The sequence below is a fragment of the Microcaecilia unicolor genome, chromosome 2, assembly GCF_901765095.1.
Source record: "Microcaecilia unicolor chromosome 2, aMicUni1.1, whole genome shotgun sequence".
In the NCBI taxonomy this organism is placed as follows: domain Eukaryota; kingdom Metazoa; phylum Chordata; class Amphibia; order Gymnophiona; family Siphonopidae; genus Microcaecilia; species Microcaecilia unicolor.
Genome location: NC_044032.1, coordinates 345,999,558 through 346,024,033, shown reverse-complemented (window position 1 = coordinate 346,024,033; position 24,476 = coordinate 345,999,558). Strand labels below are relative to the sequence as shown.

General features: G+C 45.8%; 1 protein-coding gene and 1 pseudogene across 1 annotated transcript in view; both read right to left on the bottom strand.

Annotated features, from left to right (window-relative positions):
• Nucleotides 1-24,476, bottom strand: part of LOC115462068 — a 199,128-nt pseudogene that overhangs the window by 4,355 nt on the left and 170,297 nt on the right.
• The window catches only part of LOC115463712 (zinc finger protein 398-like), a 48,954-nt gene continuing 24,869 nt past the window's right edge, over nucleotides 392-24,476 (bottom strand). Inside the window, exons 5-8 of the mRNA XM_030194433.1 lie at nucleotides 12,313-12,441; nucleotides 11,134-11,241; nucleotides 5,646-5,673; nucleotides 392-451 (exon numbers count right to left, since the gene is read on the bottom strand). Of these exons, the coding sequence (XP_030050293.1) occupies nucleotides 448-451; nucleotides 5,646-5,673; nucleotides 11,134-11,241; nucleotides 12,313-12,441 (269 nt within the window). The 3' untranslated portion in view covers nucleotides 392-447. The remainder of the gene's footprint in view (nucleotides 452-5,645; nucleotides 5,674-11,133; nucleotides 11,242-12,312; nucleotides 12,442-24,476) is intronic.

Here is a 24,476-nt window from a genome sequence, read left to right as displayed (position 1 = left end):
CTCTCATCACGTACAGAACATTTTGATGGTTTTCGCCCTTTGTGAACTTTCTGATGAATTATATGCTGTGATTTATATGTAAAGCATCTTTCACATTCAGTACATTGGAAAGACTTGTGTCTGCGATTTTTTTTTTCTCCTGTCAGGTTTGAATTTTCAGAGAACCTTTCCTCACATGCAATGCTGTGAAATAGTGTCTCTCCATTGAGCCCCTGATCTTGTGCAAGATTTGAGAAATGGTTATAATTCCTTTCTTGTTCAGTACATGCATTGGGCCTGTCTCCATTCTGACGTTCTTCTTTCATGCTGGCTGGTGTAACTTTACTCATACCTCCCACACAATCAGCTAAAGGATCTGTGCTGTCTCTGGAGGGGTCTTCATGTTTCAGTTCCTCCATCTGCTGCCCACTGCACTCTTTCATTCTCTTACTGTTGTTCCGAAATCCATCATCTGTTGGATAAAAATGAGAGTGCGTACATAAATTATACAGCTATTGAGTAAGATATCTACTGGCAAATATCTCCATAGGAATCTTTAAAGACATCTGCTTTGCCAAGTCTCCATGGGGTTTATTTCAAAGCACTTAGACTTACAAAGTTCCATATGTTAACATGGGGCTCTTTTTCAAAAGAAAAAAAAACGTTCAAAAAGTGGCATAAATCTGCATTTGGATGATTTTCTCACAAAAATATCCAAATTGGTATTTTCAAAACAAATATTTTGACATTTTCCCATTATGTCCGTCAGAACTGCGTTCAAATCACAAGGGGGAATGTCAAGGGCGTGTTAAGGGCTGAATCTGGGCGTTCCTGACACTTGGATATTTTTCAGCTATAATGGAGCAAAACTGTCCAGGACTAAAGCTAAGACATTTTGAGCTAGACCTGTTTTTATAACGAATAAGGCATAAAAAGGTGCCCAAAATGACCACTGCTGGGAACCAGGCATGAACTCCTCTTACTCCCCCAGTGGAAACTAACCCCCCCTCCCCAAAATGTGACTAAAAACATTACTTACCATCCTCTATGCCAGCCTCAGATGTAATATCCAAGTCCATTAGAGCAGCATGCAGATCCATGAAGTAGTCTAGTGAAGGGTGCAGTGCACTGCAGAAAGGTGCACCCAGGCCCATACCTCCCCCTACCTGTTACACTTGTGGTGGAAACTGTCAGTCCTCTAAAACTCACCAGAAACCCACTGTACCCACAGTCAGGTGCCCCCTTCACCCATAAATGCTACTGTAGTGGTATACAGTTGGGGGTAGTAGGTTTTGGGGGGATCAAAAGACAAGATAAGGGAGCAACAGTGAGATGTGTACCTGGGAGCATTTATTTGAAGTCCACTGCAGTGCCCCCTAAGGTGCTCCAGTGCTCTGCTTGGATGTCTGTGTGGCCAGTCTACTAAGAATGCTGGCTCCTCCTACATCCCAATAGCTTGATTTTTTGTGCTTTTCACTTGGACTTTTTTTTTTTTTTTAAAATAGCCCAAAAAGATAAACGCTTAGAGCACAAAAACATCTAGCAAATAGCCATTTTGGGGGAATAAAATAGACGTTTTTTCAGTTTTGAAAATGGCTATATTCCCCACTTGAATTTTTTTAGGTGTCATATCGAAAACGCCCTTTCACATCACTTTGTAAGTCTAAGTGCTTTGAAAATACACTCCCATATGCCATATAAATAGGAGGCTGTGGGCAACATGACTCATGGCCGAAAGTAACCTGGCTGATATTCAGACTACAGGAGACAGCCCAGCTAATTCCCGTGGTTGGCAGTGAGACTGAATATTCAATAACAGGCCATTTCTGATGATCGGAATTGAATATCTGGTTTCTTTTTGGCCAGTGTAAACTTAACCAACCAAGCCGATATTCAGCATTGGCTGGTTAAGTTTAAACCGGCCAAAGATAGGCCTGCTATTTCAGCGGCCCGAATTGGCTGCCAAACTTAGCTGCTGATGCACTGAATATTAGAGGATAGCCAGTTATATTATGCAATATAACCAGTTAGCCGCTAAGCGCTAAGAATATTTAGTAGCCATCTCCTGCTGAATAGTCCTGGATAGCTGGTTAAGTGCTATTTAACCGGCCAGGAGGTATTCCTGGCCGGTTAAATAGCGCTGAATATTGGGGGATGGTGGCACGGTCACGGTCCTCCTCTTCTTGTCTGGGCCAGCCACCATTTCTGAAGGCTTGAGGAGGCCTCCCCAAAATGATGTCAGCAACTTAGGCTGACTGGGTTGGCAGCCACCTGGCTTTAGAGGAGGAGCTTAGTCACCAGCAAAATTCTTTTAAGTTTTATTTTTGAGCTTATTAAGAAAAAACATAACAAAGATTGTTCAATCACAATATATCACACAATCATGAATCTTCACAGACTCAATCCCACCCTTCCAACTCCCCTTTCTGGAAACAGGTGCCCCCCTCCCCCATGCAAACAAAAACCTGATTGCTTGGATTACTCAGGACTTCGAAATGGGTCCCAGCACCCCAGATGTCCACCAATGGTGACAGGTGTCCCAAGTCTTATGAAAAGAAAGCACTTGATCGGGCTGGATAGCAGCAAGTTTAATCATCTGGTAAATGTAATCCATGTTTCAAAGGACCTTGTCCACAGAAGGTGCTGGTGGTTGTTTACAAGCTGCCACTAAAATAAGTTTATTAGCTGTAAAAAGACTAGTAGCAAATTTATGTTGCTCTTTCTTCACTCCAACAAGCTTTAAATAGAGCAATACTCCGCCTGGATAGGCCACTTGAAGAATCTGTTGTAGAGTGTGCACTGTGGTAGTCCAGAAGGGCTGTATTACTCAGCAAGTCCACCAGATATGATACATGTCCCCTCGCTGACCACAAAATCTCCAACACATCCTGTGCCCATTTTACATACCTGGGTGAGATGACAGGGGGTATAATACGATCGATATAAAATTTTATAACTATTTCCCACCAAACTACTGGCAATTGAGACCTTGTCCAAATGCTTAAAAAGCAATTTCCCATTGCCTCCCCCAAATCCGCTTCCCATTTATGTAAATAATGCTATATGTAAATAGGTGAAACTGAGCAAGGCCTTATATATTCGCTTTATGCTATCCTGTGATGGGGTCTACAGAACTTTGCCCCTCTCCCTTAAGGGACTGCCTCTGCCTTAATGACTGTCGGCTTTCTCCCAGTTTCTAGTTTAAAAGCTCTTTATCTACTTTTTAAATGCTGATGCCAGCAGCCTAGTCCCACACTGGTTAAGGTAACTTAGTAACATAGTAGATGACGGCAAAAAAAGACCTGCACGGTCCATCCAGTCTGCCCAACAAGACAACTCATATGTGCTACTTTTTGTGTATACCCTACTTTGATTTGTACCTGTGCTCTTCAGGGCACAGACCGTATAAGTCTGCCCAGCACTATCCCCGCCTCCCAACCACCAGCCCCGCCTCCCAACCACCGGTTCTGGCACAGTCCGTATAAGTCTGCCCAGCACTATCCCTGCCTCCCAACCACCAGCCCTGCCTCCCACCACCGGTCCTGGCACAGACCATATAAATCTGTCAAGCACTATCCCTGCCTCCCACCACCGGCTCTGGTGTAACCAGTATAAATATTATTATTTTTTTTATTTACCAGGCCCTGGGAGCTGCAGGGAAGCTCCGGGAGGTTTTTGGGTCTGGGGGGGCGTGTCCGAGTTGGGATCGCAGTTTTGCCATGATTCGAGGTGCCCTGGAGCGATCCAGGATAAAGGAGAGGTGGTCCAGACCTGTTGAGAAAAGTGGGTTTCCTAGGGACGTAGGAAACCACGAGAAATCGGATCTGCACCGTGCGGATGCACGATGACATCATGAATGATGTCAATTACGTAGGGGTGATGCTCCGGTGGTTATTAATGGCCCTGTTTGTAAATCAGAGCAAAGGGAAACAATCAGCCACCTATGTTTTAATGAAAATATCGTGGGAAGTTTGTTATAATCCTTAGAAGGGTTAGATATAAAAATTAAGTTGGCGACTGAAATTGGAGGCTGGACATAATCGCGCATGTGCGAAGAGTGTGCATGTAATGAATTTATAATTACATTTACCCTAGGGACTCCTGGGAAGTACAGGGGGAGCTCTAGGGGCGTCTTTAGTTGCCATAGTAACTGGGAAACGGCGCGAATTAGGACGCATGCGCAGTAGTGTTAATGGAGACCTGAACCGACACTTGCAAGTTTAAAAGTACTGGAAATGCATTTTAAAATTGTTTGCACAGGTTTTAATGGTGGGAATTAGGTGCCAGATACTGATACTTGATTGCTATGAGGTTACTGTAGCTTCGTTGGCATATAAATTAGTCCGTTTTTGGAATGTTCCAGTTTGGTTATTTGAGGCTCGATATTCATGGAAAGTTTTATAGAGTAAACATTAGGGCATTGCTATGACCTATACTGTGAAGTTTGAATCCAAAACAATGGTTTTATAAATGGTTTTTATCCTAAAATGCCTAGTGGAATCTCTGTATGGAAATCTGATCTCGAATAGAGCTTTCTGATTGGCTGCACTGCTCTTGTTAGAGTTAGGGGAGAGCAACGGAAGATCCTGAAGAAAGAAGACCTGTTTCTAAGTGTGTCTGTGTGTATGAAGTCTGTGAGAGAGAAATGGATGCTAAATATTGAAAGTAATAATAAAAGACTGATTGAGAATACCTTGATTGAGGTTTGTACTGTATATTAAGCAGTTCTGATTTCTTTCCTGAAAGGGAAAACCTGCTGCTTCATAGGTTTTAGTTGGGATATAATGATATTATTTAGGGTGAAAGAGAGTTGAAACCATATTTAAGGATCTTTTATTCTGAAAGGTGCTGGAAAGAAATAAAGGTTTATGTTCCTTCAATAGGCTGAAGTGGGGATAATAGAAATTGATATGATATACTTTCTAAAGGGTATCTTCTGAACTAGCAAAAGATTTTAGAAAGAAATTATTAGAAACCAATAGTTTGGGATTTGAAGTCTGTGCTAAACAGACAAGAAAATTTTCTGATGTTAGAAGGGTAAAAGTAAAGATTTAACTGAAATAGAACCTCTTAGAGCTCAGTGAATTCAGTATGATTGTGTGTGAATGCTATGGTCAGTGATGTACTGCAAGAATTCAGCAATTGCTCTCTTCACAGTCAGGGAAAAAAAATCTAGTTAAGAAATCAGACTTAGAGATTTTATTTTATTTTGCTTATATTAGAATCCAGTTCAGGTTCCAGTGACAGGCAGGCTTATATTAAAGTACACAATGCAGGGAGGCAGACTCTCGCCTTTTATTTCTTAAAGTATAGGTTTAGGAAGAAGACAAAGTAAAGACAACCAAGAAAGAAGAATTGATCCCAAGGTCAAGAAAGCATCCAGCTAAGTACTGCATGAAAATAAGGATAACTGAGAGAGGGACACTTTGCATTGGCACTGCATATACATACTTACCTTAAGGAACTGAGAATCTGAGGAAAGAAAAATCTAAAGTAGTTAAATTATTTCTTGACTATAAGTTTAGTCTGAAATAATATTAGTTGATACTTACCTTTAAAGTAATTCCTATAAAAAATAAATAAGGAGGAAAAAAATTGTAATTGTTCAAGGGAAAAAAATATAGGAAAATTTAAGCAAGACATGTTAGCTGTTGCATAATACTTACTTGTGATTGTGAGTGATTCTGTTGATTCCTATAGAAAGGGAAAAAATATTTTAGAGTGTGATAACTGGATCCAGTAGGGACTTTAAACATTGATAACATTTTTATTATTCAAGCTTTAAACCACTTTTACTATTGGTCATAAATTACTAAGTGCAATATAATCATTAATTTGCACTAAAATAAGTATTTATTTTTACCAGAGTTTGTGGTTTTGAACTGATGTAAATCAAATTGATTCTGTTTACAGAAACCCATACTTATCTTTAATGTATTCATTCGGCAACACCTTTCTCAGGATGATGTTTTCTCTATGTTCACCATGCCTGTGAGCTGAACACAGTTTAAATCTCGGATTACAGGACTACAAACAAGAGGGAAAATTATACTGTGTGAAGGCTCCACAGACAGGCTGGTGACATATGCATTGAGACTCCAGAGTTCTGCCTGTCTCTTGGGCCCTGTGCATGGAACAAGGAGCATTTCTGAAAATGCTACCCTAGAGCTTCTGGATTTAAGCTTTCTACCTAAGAGCCTAAATTTGGCTTCCAAACCTCCCTCCCACATTTTCCTATGTCATTGGTACCCATATGTACCATGACAGCCGGCGACTCACCAGTAATATCTAAAATCCTAATGCCTGAGATCCACCACCTTCGCACCAGGCAGGCAAGTGGCCAGGTTATCCTCAAGTTGAGAAGGATGGAGGCGCCTCCAGATGTCCACTAAATCCAGTGGTGTGCTGGTAAATGTTTAACAACAGGCTCTCTCTCAGGTCCCCCTCTGCGACCCCCCCCCCTCCCCCTCTGCCCCCCTCCAAATTGCAGAGCTGGCTATAGCCGGGGAGAGATCCTGGGGGGTGGGGTGGCAATGCATTACTCCAGAAAAAAAAAAATTTTATGATCCCAGGTTCCAATCTAATTCATGTTTAATGTGCGATAAAATGCCATAAATAAGTAAATAAATACAAACTTTTAATGTTGAGCACCTGATTCTCAAAGTGAACATATTCCAAACACTATAATGAAAATAAAATGATTTTTTTTCTACCTTAGTTGTCTGCTGACTGTTTTTCTGATCATGCTGGCCCAGTATCCGATTCTGCTGCTATCTGTCCTCTTAACTCCGTTTCCAGGGCTTCCTTTCCATTTATTTCTTTCCTTTCTTCTTCATTTCTGGTCCTCAGCTTCTGCCTATTTTCTTCATCCATGTGCAGTTTTTCTCTTCCTTTTCCCTCATCTCATCTCCTTCCTCACTCTTCCCTCCCCTCCATCCATGTCCAGCATTTCTTCTCTCTCCCCTCCTCTCCTCTGCCCTCCATCCATCCATGTCCAGCGACCCTTCTCTCCCCCTGCCCTCCATCCACCCGTGTCCAGTGACCCTCCTCTCCCCTGCCCTGCCCTGCAGGCACCCATACCCAGCAACCCTCCTCTCCCCTGCCCTGCATGCACCCATACCCAGTGACCCTCCTTTCCCCTGCCCTGCCCTCCGTCCACCCACGTCCAGCAGTGACCCTCGTCTCCCCTGCCCTGCATGCACCCATACCCAGTGACCCTTCTCTCCCCTGCCCTGCATGCACCCATACCCAGTGACCCTCCTTTTCCCTGCCCTCCATCCACCCATGTCCAGCAGTGACCCTCCTCTCCCCTGCCCTGTATGCACCCATACCCAGCGACCCTTCGCTCCCCTGCCCTGCATGCACCCATCCCCAGTGACCCTCCTTTCCCCTGCCCTCCATCCACCCATGTCCAGCAGTGACCCTCCTCTCCCCTGCCCTGCATGCACCCATACCCAGTGACCCTCCTTTCCCCTGCCCTCCATCCACCCATGTCCAGCAGTGACCCTCCTCTCCACTGCCCTGCATGCACCCATACCCAGCAACCCTCTTCTCCCCTGCCCTGCATACACCCATACCCAGTGACCCTCCTTTCCCCTGCCCTCCAACCCATGTCCAGCAGTGACCCTCCTCTCCCCTGCCGTGCATGCATCCATACCCAGCGACTCTTCTCTCCCCTCCATCCACAAATGCCCAGCGACTCCCTTCTCGCCCCTGCCACCCCCTCCCGAGTTGTTCGGCGAATTCTCCTCCCTCCCTCCAGATCCGGTCCCTCACGTCACCGATCTGACTTTGAATTCTTCGGGGCAGGCAGTCTTGCCTGCCCACTGCCAGCTCTGACTCTCCCCCACTGGCGCTGCCGGTTCGCGCTTCAAAATGGCCACCGAGACTTACAAGGGCGGCCTCCAAGACTTCAGCAGAAGTCTCGCAAGGCCGCCTCTGGAAGTCTCAGCGGCCATTTTTAAAGCGCGAACTGGCAGCGCCAGCGAGGGAGAGTCAGCGCTGGCAGCGGGCAGGCAAAATTGCCTGCCCCGAATAATTCGAAGAGTCAGGTCGGTGATGTGAGGGACCGGATCCGGAGGGAGGGAGGAGAGCCGGCTCGCAAGAGCCGAGCAAAGTTAACAACCGGCTCTTGCAAGCCGGTGCGAGCCGGCTCCAGCCCACCATTAACTAAATCCCACCAGGCAAAAAAAACCCCTTAAAATATGCTCTTCCACGATGGGCATATCACAAAATAACATAGTAGATGACGGCAGAGAAAGACCTGTATGGTCCCATCCAGTCTGCCCAACAAGATAAACTCATATGTGGTACTTTATGTGTATACCTGACTGATTTGTATCTGCCATTTTCAGATCATAGACCATAGAAGTCTGCCCAGCACTAGCCCCGCCTCCCAACCACTAGACCCACCTCCCCCACCGGCTCTGCCACCCAATCTCTGCTAAGCTTCTGAGGATCCATTCCTTCTGAAAATAATCCCCATCCACCCTCACAGAGTTATCCATACTAGGTACCAGGGTTATATTAAAGACAGCTCCCATTAAGAGATCCCTCTCAGAATGATTCAGTAAAAGCACTGTAAAATCATCCCAAAAGGCCTGTGGAGACTCATTGGGTGCACATACATTCACAACTGTAAAACAACTGACCCCCAACCATAGTATAATAAAAAGGTATCTACCACTTTTGTCCCAAATAACTTTTTTAAATATCCCAGTTGTGTGAGGACAAGAGAGCCACCAGAACTCCAACTGTCTTACTACAAAGTGCATTAGAAGAAAATTATATCTTGGAATATTTTTTTGAGACACAAAGGTGCTCATGGTGTGACAGCAAGTGAATCTCCTGTATCACAGCCACATCTGCCCTCAGGCGCACCAATTGTTTAAAAAGGAGTCATCCACAAAATTCTGAATAAAAGAGCAGAATAGATCACGCTGCTGCCTGTGTTCTCTGCGCTCTCGGTTGCTTTTCTTCTCTCCCTCCCTCCCAAGGATGTTCAATTCTTCTATTTCAGCATTTGTTTACATCTGTTAGTGAAACAGTACATGCTTGTTCATTTTAAGTGTCTTAATGTAAGGATGCAGCTATACCTTTTATTGTGTGACTCATTTCAAAAGCACTTAGACTTACAAAGTTCCATAAGTTGCTATGGAAGTTTGAAAGTTTAAATGCTTTGAAAATACGCCTCACTATCTGTTACTATCTGTATGTTACCGTCCCTTCTCATTTTCTGTTACATAAGCAGTATATGCTTATGTAACAGAGTGGTGGATGCTTGGAATGCTCTCCCGCGGGAGGTGGTGGAGAGGAAAACGGTAACGGAATTCAAACATGCGTGGGATAAACAAAGAAATCCTGTTCCGAGGGAATGGATCCTCAGAAGCTTAGCTGAGATTAGGTGGCAGAGCCGGTGGTGGGAGGCGGGGCTAGTGGTTGGGAGGCGAGGATATTGCTGGACAGACTTATACGGTCTGTCCCAGAGCCGGTGGTTGGAAGGCAGAGATAAGGCTGGGCAGACTTATACGGTCTGTGCCCTGAAAATGACAGATACAAATCAAGGTAAGGTATACACAAAAAGTAGCACATACGAGTTTATCTTGTTGGGCAGACTGGATGGACCATGCAGGTCTTTTTCTGCCGACATCTACTATGTTAGGTTTTTTTTGTTATTTTGATTTTCTTATGGTGTGTACTTTATTAGACCCTTCTTATTGCATCTATTGGATAAACAGAGTATACTCCTAATCTCGTTTACCGTCTACATGAATCTTGCTGTACCTTTCTTATTGTATCTGTTAAACAGGATTCTTGCTAATTCTGATTATCTCATTGCACATATGTTACTGTATCTCCCTTACTGTACCTGTTAGATACATGCTTGTTAATGTTGTCTAGCCTTTTGTTCATATCTTACTGTATCTTCCATACTGTATCTGTTCTCCAATCAAGACATGCTTGATAAATTGTATCATCTTATTACACGTATGGTACTCTATATTCTTTATTATATTTGTTAGATGAACAGTAGATGCTTGTTAATTTCATCTTATGGCATATACAGTACGCTATGTTTCTTATTGAATGATCAATGCTTGATGTTTCATCTTTCTGTAAGTATAATACTTATCTTCCTTATTGCATTCATTAGATAAACACTATATGCATTTTAATTTTGATCATCTTAAGGCAAATATGTTACTATATTGTCCTGATTGTCGCAGCTGTGGGAACACCGGAACCAAAGAAATATCCATGAAGCGGTCTGTGTAAAAGGCAGCATTACATTCCACTTGACTCAAGGACTTTGGCCTAGGACAAGTGCCAGGATAGTATAGAAACTTCTAGCTGGAGGAGAAGGTGGGCATGAAAGTAAGCTGTCCTATAGAGATGAAAAGTTTGAAATCAAAGTGGGCATGAATTGCAGCTGCCCCGCCACACAAAAAAAAACCCAAGCCTTGTTATCAAGCTAGGTCATGTGACAACAATGCGGGTCAGAGTACATCTGGAAAAACAAAGCGGGCATGGAATAGAGCTGCCCTGCATTTAAAAGTGAAACTTTCCACATGACCTAGCTAGATAATGACAAGGCGGATCAGTATACATCTTCAGAAGGCACAACCACCCAACTGGAAAGGAATAGCAGGTGGAGAATACAGCAATGTCAGAAGGATGTGACTCGGATGCTTCCTGAATCATGAGTATCAATAGAGAATAATAAAAGCTGCGAACAAAAAGTCCCCATAACTCTTGTGTCAAGTCTGGTCATTTGCTGAATATGTACAGTTATAAGGTGACATGCTGGGTGGGTGTGCTGCCTGCCTATACTACAGAAAATAGTGTTGCATACAGAAAGAAACACAGACCATCCAGATCTCGTTCACCGGTTCTGGACATTTTATCCACAATTCCAATCTCTGCAGTGATTCCCTTCACTCATCAAAAACTCTGAACACCCAGCTGGAGACCTGGGATTCATTCAGAACCTGGTCCCTGAACCTCGCACCTGGAGCTTAAGAAAACTGAATTCTAATTACTCAGAAATAAAAATGTAACTGAAAATCACTAGTAACATTTACCATCTATGTGAAAATTTAGCAATACTCCACAGCACATAGCAAGGAATTTATTATAAAGGCATTTTTGCCTCACCACTGTTGGTATCAGTATCCTCCTCTCCTCCCTGCAGCCGGTCGCCGACAGGAACCTCTTCTATTTTCAGGATCTCTACTTTGGGCTCAGCAGTGAGACTTTTGCTGCCTGTAAGAAGGAAAAATAGCTTCAGGTTTTAAGCTTAAGCCCTAAGAAAGGCAACACATGGCTACAGGACCAGCTTAAGGCATGAGACAGATGAGGCACTGGCTCAGGGGGACAAACTTCAAGGGCACCAAAAGTCTGCCTCACTGGCTCACCTTCCACAGCAGTGAGAGGGTATCCTTTGATCTCACAAGTTGGTTCAAGGTATCACAATCCCTTGAGCTGGCCCTGCTTGGCTGAAACTGAGATGAAGGGAATTTTATGATTTCTGAAAACATAAATATCCTGGTGAACGGAGACAAGGACCCTGTGTCGCCCTGAAAATGAACCATGACATTGAACACAAACACATTCCAACACTGAGGTAATGAAAAATGCTGTATAATATGCCCTTTGCTACAGAATCCCACCTCTCTTCAATCTGGTGCTTCCAGTGTTGGTTTTCCTCTCTCCCTTCCCCATGCTACTGCTGGTGGGAGGGTTACTCAACCTTTCTCTCTCACAATATGGATTATAATGGTCATCCTCTTTTCCCCCCTTTTGCTACTTCCATTATGGGAGCCTGCCTGTCTCCACATTTGCTTCCATTGAGGGGGAAGAGTCACTTTGCTTCCCCCTCTTCTATCCCTCCCTGCCCCCATCCTGCTGACGCCATGTTGAATCATTCTGCTTTACTCTCTCCTCTTCCTGCTTTCTTCTATTCTGGTGCTCTTTCTTCTTGCTGATCCCAGTCAGGGGCCCCCTTTCCTCCAGCCTCTTCCGATAAGACTATCCTGCCTACTTATCTCCAACTGGCAGCACTGATGGACTCTAAAAGAACAAAAACTACAAGCTGCTGGAGGTAGGGAGGGAGATTTAACATCTTGGAGCAGCTCTAAGAAAGGTCAGAGAAAGTGACAGAGACAAGGAAGATTACAAAAACAGATAAAAGATGAGAGACAGTAAGTGTAGAAAGAAGATGAAGGGAATGGACAGAGAGACAGGAAAATGCTGGGGAGAGCAAGAGAAGGAAGGAATGGAAGATAGAAAATGTTTGCATTACCCTATTTCTAGCTTTAATCCAAGCTAAATCACCTGCTTCATCCAGTTCTTCACATGTGCCTGTAGTGGTCATATTTCCTCTTTCCTCAGATTCCTGAGGCTCGGTTTTCAATCTCTCTTGCTCAAATCGGATTACAATGCCAGGCTTGACATTATGGGAGCCTGTTATAGGAAAAAGATAGTACAATTATATGTTTAGAATTTACCCCAGCCTATACTGTAAGTGCTCAGAATTCCATCAAAAAGAGAAGGTGCTGATTTTTTTTTTTATTTCTACCCCGCGCTTTCCCACTCATGGCAGGCTCAATGCGGCTTAGGTACTTATTTGTACCCGGGGCAATGGAGGGTTAAGTGACTTGCCCAGAGTAATACTCTGATCATTTTAATACAGAGGTGGGAACTCCTTTTCTCAAGCGATACAAACAGTTCTGTTGTGGATACTGTTACTGCATAAACATGATGGAAATTTCTGTTATCAAGACACTTTTTTTTTTAACACAATTTGATCTACTTGCTACATATCAGAAATCAGAATCTTCCTGATGCCTCCAAGTGGAAATTTGCTAAATCATTATTCCCCCAATACTCAGCTGGTGATGGTCATCATTTTTGTAAACGCTGACTATTGCTGGTTAAATTAGCACTGAATATTCAGTGCCAGGTCATGTGTGAACTGCCATGAGAGGTCACAGCAGCCATTTTGAAGTGGAGCCACAAGGAGGAGGGGCTTGGAGTACTGCAGCCGGGGCAGGAAGGAGTAGGAGGGAGGTGAGCCGTTTCAGAGGCCAGGAGAGGGATCGGGAGGGCTTTAAAGAGTAAAAATAGCAATGCGGCTGCTGACCTGATATTCAGTATCGGCACCTGCATAGCTAAGTGGCCTAATTTAGTCCCTGCTGCACACAAGCAGTAAGGTGCCAATGGCTTATGAGGCAGCCACAAGCACAATGATTTGCACAAAAGAGAATAGATCCAAAACCAATGTTGAAAATTAAGACTTTTTTTTGTAATAAAAATACCTGACGTGGTACACATTTTGCTCATTTTGCCCATGTATGGGCTGCATCAAGGGTTACAATACTAAAATGACCAAACAAAAAAGAAATTTAAAATGCAAAGACATCCATGCTGAACATTTCCACCTAATAAATTTAAAATAAAACAAACACTTATTCTACCTTTCTTGTCTGGGCATTTTATTTTTTTGAAGCATGTTGGTCCCAGTTTCTCTTTTCTGCTTTCCTGTCTTCTGCTCTTTTTCCAGTAGGTGCTGTCCATCTGTCCTTTCTCTACTTTTCTCCTATCTTCTTCTTTTCCCTCAATACATCTATCTCTGACATATTTCGTCTCTCTATCTTTTCTGTCTGCCTACTCAGATTTCACCCTCTCACTCTTCAGTCCTCTAGCTATATTTCACTTACCTATCAACTTTCCGTCTCCTTCTTTCATCCCCCAGCTCTCCTGTCTCACTCCTTTTCTAGCCTCCTATTCCCTTCTCTTTCACCCACTCCCCAATACTATACCTCGGTACTCTCCATGGGGAAAGCAACTGCTTGTACCTGGGATCAGTAGCATAAATTCTGCCAGGTACTCGTGAGCTGAATTGGCCACTTTTGGAAGCAAGTTATTGGGTTAGATGGACCATTAGTCTGACCCAGTATGGCTATTCTTATGTTCCCCAGCTCACCCTATGGTCCAGCAACTCCGTTTTCCCTCTCTATCCCATTCCCCCTTACTCCCCCCCCCCCCCCCCCCCCAAAAAAAAAGCACAGCTTTAATGTTCAATAAGGCTGTAGCATGGAGGAGAGAGTGACAGCAGGAAACCCATGCTAGCAGCAGGATATTCAGCAACACAAATCCTGATGCTGTGTATGTGGCAAACCATGAAACTAAATGCAGTTTACCACCTACACAACCAAGGAAGGAACACAGCATCAGGGTTTGTGTAGCTGCATCTCCTGTGGGTCTAAAGTCTCTTTCTCTCTTCCCTCCATTCCAGGAGCTCTCTCTTGCCCCATTAAACCATATTTGTCTACGTGTTCTGTAATTTTATTCTTTATAATAATTTCCACTATTTTACCTGGCACCGATGTTAGGCTTACCTGCCTATAATTTCCCGGATCATCCCTAGAACCCTTTTAAAAAATCGCCGTCACATTGGCCACCCTCCAATCTTCAGGTACTATGGACAATTGTAATGACAGGTTACATATTTACTAACAGCAGAGCAGCAATTTCATGCTTGAGTTCTTTAAGTACCCTTGGAAGTATGCCATCCGGTCCAGGTGATTTACTACTCTTTAATTTGTCAATCTGGCTCAGTACATCTTCCAGATTCACTGAGATTTCTTTCAGTTCCTCCGCATCATCACCCTTGAAAACCATTTCCGGTACAGGCAGATCTCTTACATCTTCTTCCATAAAGACAGAAGGGAAAATTAGGTTCTTACCTTGATAATTTTCTTTCCTTTAGTCACAGCAGCTGAATCCATTAACTGATGGGTTGTATCCGCCTACCAGCAGGTGGAGATAGAGAACACTGAAAGCACATGTTGTTCCTGGACTCCCTCTGCCTTCAGTATATGAAATTTCCAAAGCACAGTGAATAAAAAAGGCAATATAACATAAACTTTCCTCACAGAGAACAAACGCCCCAGAACCGGGGCAATAACCAAACAAAGGAGGGACGTTTTCAACCTCCTGCAATAAAAACAGCATGTAGAAACTCTGATAGCTTGTCTTCAAGTACTCCTGATGAGGCACAATGTCTGTATGCAACATCAGTCAGGGAGGGATCATGGATTCATCTGCTGTGACTAAAGGAAAGAAAATTATCAAGGTAAGAACCTAATTTTCCCTTCCTTGTCATCAACAGCAAATGAGTCCATTAACTGATGGGCTGTACCAAAGCACTCCCTAAGTAGGGTGGGAACAGGCAACTCCATGAGCAAGCACTTGCGCTCCAAAATGTGCATCCTGCCGCACTGCCACATCCAGCCTGTAATGCCACACGAAAGAGAGCTGAGAAGCCCAGGTAGCTGCACGACAGATCTCCTGAAGAGAAAAAACACCCGTTTCAGCCCATGAAGAGGACACTGCCCTCGTAGAGTGCGCTTTGAAAGCTTCAGGCGGCGACCGCCCTGAAAGCAGATAAGCCGAAAAAATGAGTTCCTTAAGCCATCGGGCTATAGTGGCCTTAGATGCCGGAAACCCCCGTCGGGGACCTGCCAACAGAACAAATAAATGATCAGAATTCCTAAACTCATTTGACATCCGCAGATACTGCCACAGAGCCCTGCGGACATCCAAAAGGCGCAATTGCCCAAAGGAGTCCGGAAACTCCTCCTTAGAGAAGGAAGGAAGAAAGATGGGTTGGTTGAGGTGAAAAGCTGAAACCACCTTAGGCAGAAAAGAAGGCACCGTACAAACAGTTACCCCAGATTCCGAGAACTGCAGAAAAGGATCCCGACAGGAAAGAGCCTGAAGCTCAGACACTCTTCTAGCCAGGGCCGGTCTTAGGCAGAGGCGACCGAGGCGGCCGCATAGGGCCCCGCGCAGCGCGCCTCAACTCTGCCTCTCTGACCGACCCCCGCTTGGACTGCACCGCCGCATCATGATTTGATCCCACTTCTACCTCCGATCCGGTGCCCTGCCCACTCACCGCTGAGCCCGCTGTCAGCTCCCGCCTCTCCCCGGACCCGACAGACAATTGCAGGCTTGCAGCGACGCCCCGAACCCCGACAGTCAGAGTTGCAGGCAGCTATGGCTCACCCACCCAGCTTCCCTTCCCGCCCAATGTCCCACCTTCCTTCTGATGACGTATTTCCTGAGCGGGAAGGGAAAAGAGGTGAGCCTGATGCGAGTGAGTCGACTTCAAATAAAGTGATCAGCTGGAGCAAGTTTGTGCGCCTCCTGCACTGCCATTCAAAGGCAAGCCAGCCAGGTATTTATGATTATTAGCTTTTCTTCCAGCTCTGGAGCACAGCAGTCTCTTCCCCCTCCCCCCTCCAGGGCAATTAAACTGTAGATCACGATCACCGTGTGGCAGAAGAACATTGTCCACTGAAAAATGCCTGTTGAAGAATTAAAAACAAAAAGACCCCCCCCCCCCCCCCAGCATATTTACATCAACATAACTGTACATTTATTTATTCACCTTTTCAGTTAAGGCATCATTGCTGTTAAGGAATATGTTAATCCTTCTTCTCGGTCAGGTGGATTTGTGACCGCAAGCAATTAAAGTAAAAGGCGGGACTGAAAGTGTCCGGGGGGGGGGGGGGGGGGGGGGGGGGGGGGAGGGGGGGAACTGACAGGAGTTCATTAAACAAAAGAGATTCTTTGGCAGAGGTGTTTTTGATCCACAACTACTTGATTTTCACTGACTTTGCATGCACAAAGCAGGCAGGATGGCCTGCCTAAACTGTTTGATCTTTAACTCCAGGCGGCCTTTTTGAAAGACTAATTTAATAGAACCTCCTAACAATGAACTACAGATAATAGAGAAAGGGGAAGCCCTGATGACACCCCCCAGTGTGGTCAGTGCAGTGCACACAGAGCTACACAGGACATGCACTTGAAATTATGAGTGCTAAGTTAGCAGAAGTCCTTCACACTGTTCTTTTTAGCTGCACTTGGTTCACTGAAACAAAACTGGCTAGTGCTGTGTAATTACCACTGATCCTATGCCCACCAGTCATACCATAGTTATAATTTGCTGTTAGCCTATTGACATTTCTGTTTCTTCAAATGTTTTGATTTGCAATTTTTTGGTGTTGCTTTCTTTTTCCTTTTTTTCATTAGTGGACTCTTGAAAGTTAAAAAAAATTAGACTTTCAGACTGGTGGAATATACACTTTTAGAAATCTAGAATAAATGAGATGCTTAAATTTGGCTTTTTTTTTTTAACCTACAGTGTGACAAACTGCCTTGTTACTGGGCATTTTTTTTTCAGGAAGGTGCATAGGCTTGAGAAGGTATAGTTATGTTTGCACCTTTTGCTCCTAGATGCCCTTATGAGATTGGGGGACTGGGCATCCAAATGGCAGATGACATTTAATGTGAGCAAGTGCAAAGTGATGCATGTGGGAAAGAGGAACCGAAACCATAGTTATGTGATGCAAGGTTCCACACTAGGAGTCACCGCCCAGGAAAAGCATCTACTACTACTACTTACCATTTCTATAGCACTATTATATGTACGCAGCGCTGTACACTGGACATGAAGAGATAGTCCCTGCTCGACAAAGCTTACAATGTAATTAGGACAGACAAATAAGGGAATTACTAAGGTGGGAATGATAAAACATGGGTACTGAACAAGTGAGTAAGGGTTAGGAGTTAAAAACAGCAGCATCAAAAATGTGGGCTTTTAGCCTAGATTTGAAGGCGGCCAGAGATGGAGCTTGAAGTACCGGCTTAGGAAGTCTATTCCAAGCATATGGCACAGCAAAATAAAAGGAACGGAGTCTGGAGTTAGCAGTGGAGGAGAAGGGTGCAGATAAGAGAGATTTACCCAGTGAACAGAATTCCAGGTAGGAGTGTAGGGAGAGATAGGAGTGGAAAGATACTGAGGAGCTGCAGATTGAATGCACTTGTAAGTCAATAAGAAGAGTTTTAACTGTATGCAGAAATGGATAGGGAGCCAATGAAGTGACTTGAGAAGAGGGCTAATATGAGCATAGCAAGCAACACTGGAGGAATATAAGTCATGCAGCAGAATTTTGAACAGATTGAAGGGGAGAGAGATGGCTTAGTGGAAGACTTGTGAGAAGCAAGTTGCAATAGTCTACATGAGAGGTGATAAGAGTGTGGATAAGAGTTCTTGTAGTGTGCTCAGAAAAGAAAGTATGAATTTTGTTGATATTATAGAGAAAGAAACAACAGATTTTATTAGTCTGCTGAATATGTGCAGAGAAGGAGATTGTGTGTCCGCATCTCTGACCCCCTGGGGTTATGAGAATTGGAACTACTAATTGTAGTGGACTTGAACTGAATAATTTCTGGGGGGGGGGGGGGGGGTTCATGATAGCATTGTGCTTATTATTTCAATCAGTTTTTCTGTACAAGTTTAGCTTCATTTGTCTTAATGTGAAATTTCATAAAAAATTTTCTAAAAATTGAATAATCTTATCAATGGGGTGGAGCTGGGGTGGGGGCCCCACCAAATTGGTCTGCACAGGGCCCCGCACTTGCTAAGACCGGCCCTGCTTCTAGCCGATGTCACTGCCACTAAAAAAAAAACTGTCTTGAGAGTCACATCCTTCTCAGAAGCGCGTTTAAGAGGCTCAAACGGAGATTGCTGGAGCGCCTTCAACACAAGCCCCAGGTTCCCTGCCGGACAAGGCGACCGCAAAGGAGGACAAAGATGAAGCGCCCCTCTGAGAAAACGGAGAATATCCGGATGAGCAGCAAGGGACAATCCGGAGACTTTCCCCCAGAAGCAGGCCAATGCTGCCACTTGAACTTGAAGGGAATTGTAGGCCAGGCCCTTTTGCAGCCCGTCCTGCAAAAAGTCCAACAAGAGTGAGACTGTCGCCAGAGTCGGTGAGATAAACTTTGGCATACACCACGCCTCAAAAGTGCGCCAGATCCGAGCATATGTCGCAGAGGTAGACCGCGTGCGAGCCTGCAACAGCGTGGCAATAACCTTATTAGAATAGCCCTTGTCCCTCAGTTGCGCCCTCTCAAGAGCCAGGCCGTAAGACCAAAGCGGCAAGGATCTTCCATAGTCACCGGACCCTGAACTAACAGGTTCGGAACCAGAGGCAAAGGAAGAGGCGCGTCCACCAGCATCCGCCGGAGATCCGCGTACCATGGACGCCTTGGCTAATCCGGGGCGATGAGAATCACCAATCCTCGGTGCAGACGAATCCGAAGTGGAACTCGCCCTATCAAGGGCCAAGGAGGGAACACATACAAGAGGCCCGAGGGCCAAGGTTGAGCCAGAGCATCCAACCCCGCCGAGCGAGGATCTCTCCTTCTACTGAAAAAGCGAGGGACTTTGGCGTTTATGCTTGACGCCATGAGATCCAAGCCTGGAGTCCCCCATTTGGCACAAATCTGAAGAAAAACTTTGTCTGCCAGTTCCCATTCCGCGGGTCGATTTGATGTCTGCTGAGGAAATCGGCTTGCACATTGCTCTGACCGGCTATGTGAGCCGCGAACAGCAGCTCTAGGTGGCGCTCGGCCCAGTCGCAGATCTGAGACGCCTCCGCAGCCAGGGCCCTGCACTGAGTGCCGCCCTGGCGATTGATGTAGACCACTGTTGTCGTGTTGTCCGACAGAACTCGGACAGGAAGACCCTTCAGCGTCCTGAGGAAGGCCAGAAGAGCCTGAAATATCACTCTCAGTTCCAAGCGATTGATGGACCATCCCGCTTCCGTGGTGGACCATAGACCCTGAGCATAGCGTCCCTGGCAATGAGCTCCCCAGCCCGAAAGGCTGGCATCCGTTATCACCAGACACCAAAAAGGAAGAGACAGTGGCATCCCCTGCCACAGCCTGCTGTTGGAAAGCCACCAATCCATACTGCGCTGGGCCGCAGGAAGCCACCTTAGTCTGCGTTGGTATTCCTGGGAAATCGGAGACCATGCTGAAGCAGAGCAAGCTACAGCAGTCTCGTTTGAGCTCTCGCCCAGGGAACCACCTCTATGGTGGCCGTCATCGATCCCAGGAGCTGAACAAAGTCCCAAGCTCGAGGGCGAGGCATCCGCAGGAGCAGGTGGACCTGATTCTGAAGCTTGAGTCGCCTGCTGTCGGGAAGAAAAACTAACCCCGAAGCAGTGTCGAACCGGACCCCCAAATACTCGAGAGACTGAGAGGGGGTCAGGTGACTTTTGGGCATATTGACTACCCAGCCCAGAGTCTGAAGAACTGTAACAACTCTGGCTGTGGCAAGTCGACTCTCGTCTGCCGAATCCGCTCTGATGAGCCAGTCGTCGAGATAAGGGTGAACTCTGATACCCTCTTGCCTAAGAAAGGCAGCCACTACCACCATGACCTTGGAAAAAGTCCGAGGGGCAGTCGCCAGGCCGAAACGCAAGGCGCGAAACTGGAAATGTTGGCTCAATACCACAAACCGGAGAAACAGCTGATGCAGCAGCCAGATGGGAATATACAAGTACGCTTCCTTCAGGTCCAGAGACGTGAGAAACTCTCCTGGCTGTACCGCCGCAATGATGGAGTGCAGGGTTTCCATGCGGAAGTGTCGCACTCCTAAGGCCTCATTGACTGTGCATAAGTCGAGGATAGGTCTGAACCTTTCGAGGCACCACAAAATAGATGGAGTAGCGACCGCAGCTGCGTTCGGCGGGAGGAACCGGAAACACCGCTCCGAGCTTCAGCAACGTCTCGTATACTGCTGCCCGCTTGACGGCAGTGTTGCATCAGGACTCCAAAAACGCGTCTCCTACTGGGACGGCAAAATCTAGCCGGTAACCTTCTCTGATCAGGTCTAGGACCCACTGATCCGAAGTAATCATGGTCCTCTCCTCGAAAAAGAGGGAGAGACGACCCCCTACTGTGGGAACCGACGAGTGGACCGGCACCTCATCATTGTGGAGGATGCCCCTGAACTCCTGGACGTTGCCCGGATGCCGCTACGCGTTTGTCCGAACAAAAGGAGTTCCTCTGCTGGAAACGGGTGCGTTGACCAAAACCCACAGAGTGCCCCGGGAGATACCTGTGAGCTTCACGAAAACGTGGCATGGAAGAGGAGGGAAAAGAAGGACTTTTGGAAGAAGGCCTCGGCCTATCCTCAGGCAACCATTGGGACATAGAGTCCCCTAGGTCCTTAACAATCTTCTCTAAATCCTCCCCAAATAAAAGAAGGCCCCGAAAGGGTAACCTCACCAGCCTTTTAGAGGCCATGTCAGCCGCCCAATGTCGGAGCCAAAGAAGGTGGCGGGCAGCAACCGCCACAGACATCTGCTTAGCCGAAGCTCTGACCAGATCATAAAGGGCATCAGCCAAAAAAGACTGGGCAGACTCCATATGCGGGCCAACCTCAGCGAGGGAACCCGCTCCATCAGCGGGCTGCTCAACCGCCTGCTGCAACCAGGAAAGGCAGGCCCAGGCTGCATAGGAACTGCAAATAGCTGCCAGTAAGGAAAGGCCCGAGATATCAAAGGACCGCTTCAGCGCGGATTCCAGCCGCCGGTCCTGCATATCTTTCAAAGCGACCCCTCCCTCCACCGGGAGAGTAGTCTTTTTAATCACAGCCTTCACTAAAGCATCCACTTTAGGCACCCCAAAGAGGGTCAACTGACTTTCCCTCAGGGGGTAAAGGTGACACATAGCCCTGGCCACCTTCAAGGGACCCTCAGGGTTAGACCATTGAGCTGAAATAAGCTCTTGGATGGAAGCATGCACGGGAAAAGCCCGAGAAGGCTTCTTAGTGCTAGCCATCCTAGGATTAATAGAAGAGGCAGCGCCCTCATCAGGATCTTCAATAGAAAGAGCCTGTAAGGCATCAGAAATGAGAGCTGGCAGCTCGTCGTGGTGGAAAATCTGAACCGCTTTAGGGTCATCCAACTCCTGTGGCAAGCAGCCACCCTCATCTGGATCATCAGTCCGTGAGGGCCTGCCAGACCCCTCAGACTCCCCGAAACTAGACCACAGGGGAGAACAAAGTGAAGAGTCCCCCTCAGACAGCGTATTCACTCATCTACGCTTAGCGTCAGCCAAAAGCTCAGGGGAAGAAATAAAGTCTCCAGCAGACGCTGGGCTATCAAGAACCGGAGGCAACCCAGACCGACAAGAATTGTCAGGAGCCTCAGGCAGTGCTCTTTTTAACATAAAAGCCTTATGCATCAGTAGCACAAATTCAGGGGAGAAAGCTCACCCTGTACATCTGCCCCCACATTGGGGAAAGCGGAGGCAAAAGCTCCTCTAGAAACCTCGAAACGAGGTGTCCCCCTACACTGAGACCCCTCCGCAATCGCGAGGGTCGAGTCACGCGGCACCTCCAAGATGGCGGCTGCTGCCAACTCTGGCGGGCGGGAAGAATCACCGCCCGACATGCTCGTGCCAGCATTAACATCAAGGCAGCATGTGCTGCACAGCCCTGCTGCTGATCTGCATTTCCCACAGTGGGAGCAGCGCTTAACCCCTTCAGCAGCCATCAAATACAGAAAACAAAATAGTGCCTTCATGCCAAAACTTACCCTGCACAGAGCGCTGTCAGCGGGAACCTCCCCAGAGGTGCTGGGCACCACTCTCACCTTAGGAGACCGAGTCAAACGAGCTGTGGTCAAGCTGCACCAAACCAGGAGCTCAGGAGAAAGCCTCTCTCTGTGAGGAAAGTTAGAGGCAGGCAGCCACAGAGGAACTCCGGGAGGAGGGGGAATGGGGTAAGGCAGGGACAGGGAAAACCAAGTATGCCTTTAAAGTGGGCACCACCAGCCACAGCACCCCCCTGCTCTACTGGCAAAGCACAGGAGCCACCCCAGGCAGAAATCCAGGAGCTGAGAAGCGACGTCCACACCTGCTGGGAGATAGAGATATACTGAAGGCAGAGGGAGTTGGGCGCCTAGGAACAACATGTGCTTTCAGTGTTCTCTATCCCCACCTGCTGGTAGGCGGATACAATCCATCAGTTAATGGATTCATCTGCTGTTGATGACAAGGAAGCAAAGAATTCATTCAGTTTCTCCGCTATGGCATCCTCCCTGAGCGCCCCTTTTGCTCATTCATGATCTAACAGTCCCACAGATTCCATTGCAGGCTTTCTGCTTCTGATGTACCTTAAAAAATTGTTACTGTGAGTTTAGCCTCGGAGGCAAGTTACTCTTCATATTCTCATTTAGCCTTCTTTATTAATGCTTTGCATCTGACTTACCAGTGCTTATGTTGCTTTTCTTCATTTGGGTCCCTTTTTCCATTCTTCGAAGAACAACCTTTTGGCTGTAATGGCCTCTTTTACTTCACCTTTTAACCATGTTGGCTGACGTTTTCTCTTCTTTCCACCTTTGCAAATACGTGCAATGCATCTGGACTGAGCTTCCAAGATGGTATTTTTGAATAATGTCCACGCCTGATTGAGTGTCCTAACCTTTGCAGCCAATCCTTTTGGTTTCTTTTTAACCATTTTCCTCATTTTATTATAGTCTCCCTTTCGAAAATTAAATGCAGCTACAGTAGATTTCCTTTGCTGGTTCATCCCAGATAGTAGCTCAAACTTGATCATGTTATGAACACTGTTTCCCAGGGGACCCAACACTGCCACCTCTCGCATTACGCCCTGCATGCCACCAAGGACCAGATCCAAAATGGCTCCCCCTCTTGTCGGTTCCTGGACCAGCTGCTCCAAGAAGCAGTTGTTTATTACATCTAGAAATTTTATCTCCTTAGCCCTCCCTGATGTAACATTTATCCAGTCAATATCAGGGTACTTGAAATCACCCTTTATTACAGCGTCACCCAATTTGCCAGCGTTCCTAATCTCTGTAAACATTTCTTCATCCATCTGTTCGTTCTGTCCTGGCGGACGGTAGTACAGCCGTACAAGAATACTCCTTCCCTTCACACATGGAATTTCAATCCGTAATGGTTCCACGCTGCTATCTGTGTTGTGTGGAATGTTTATTTTATTTGACTCAATTCCCTCTTTAACGTATAGCACAACCCCCCTCCCCCAATTTGATCTTCTCTATCACCGCGATACAATTTGTACCCTGTTAATACAGAGTCCTATTGATTGTCCTCCTTTCACCAGGTCTCTGAGATGCCTATTATATCTACCTCGTCATTTAGTGCTATATATTCTAACTCTTCCATCTTATTTTTTAGGCTTCCAGCATTTGTATACAGGCACTTCATATTTATTTATTGCATTTGTATCCCACATTTTCCCACCTCTTTGCAGGCTCAATGTGGCTACATCATGAATAGTGGAAATGTATAAGAAATAGACATGTAGTATTACAGAAGGATCGTGGGTTACATGGTGATATTAAAACAACATAGTAGTATAACAAGCAGAAATTATAAGACAATTCTGGGTAAATGTGGAAGAGTTCACATTTGTTGGTCTTTGTGGTATACCTTGTTAAAGAGATGGGTTTTCAGTAGTTTGCGGAAGTTAGTTAGTTCATAGATCGTTTTTAAGTTACTACTACTACTTAACATTTCTAAAGTGCTACTAGGGTTACACAGCGCTGTACAGTTTAACATGGAAGGACGGTCCCTGCTCGAAGAGCTTA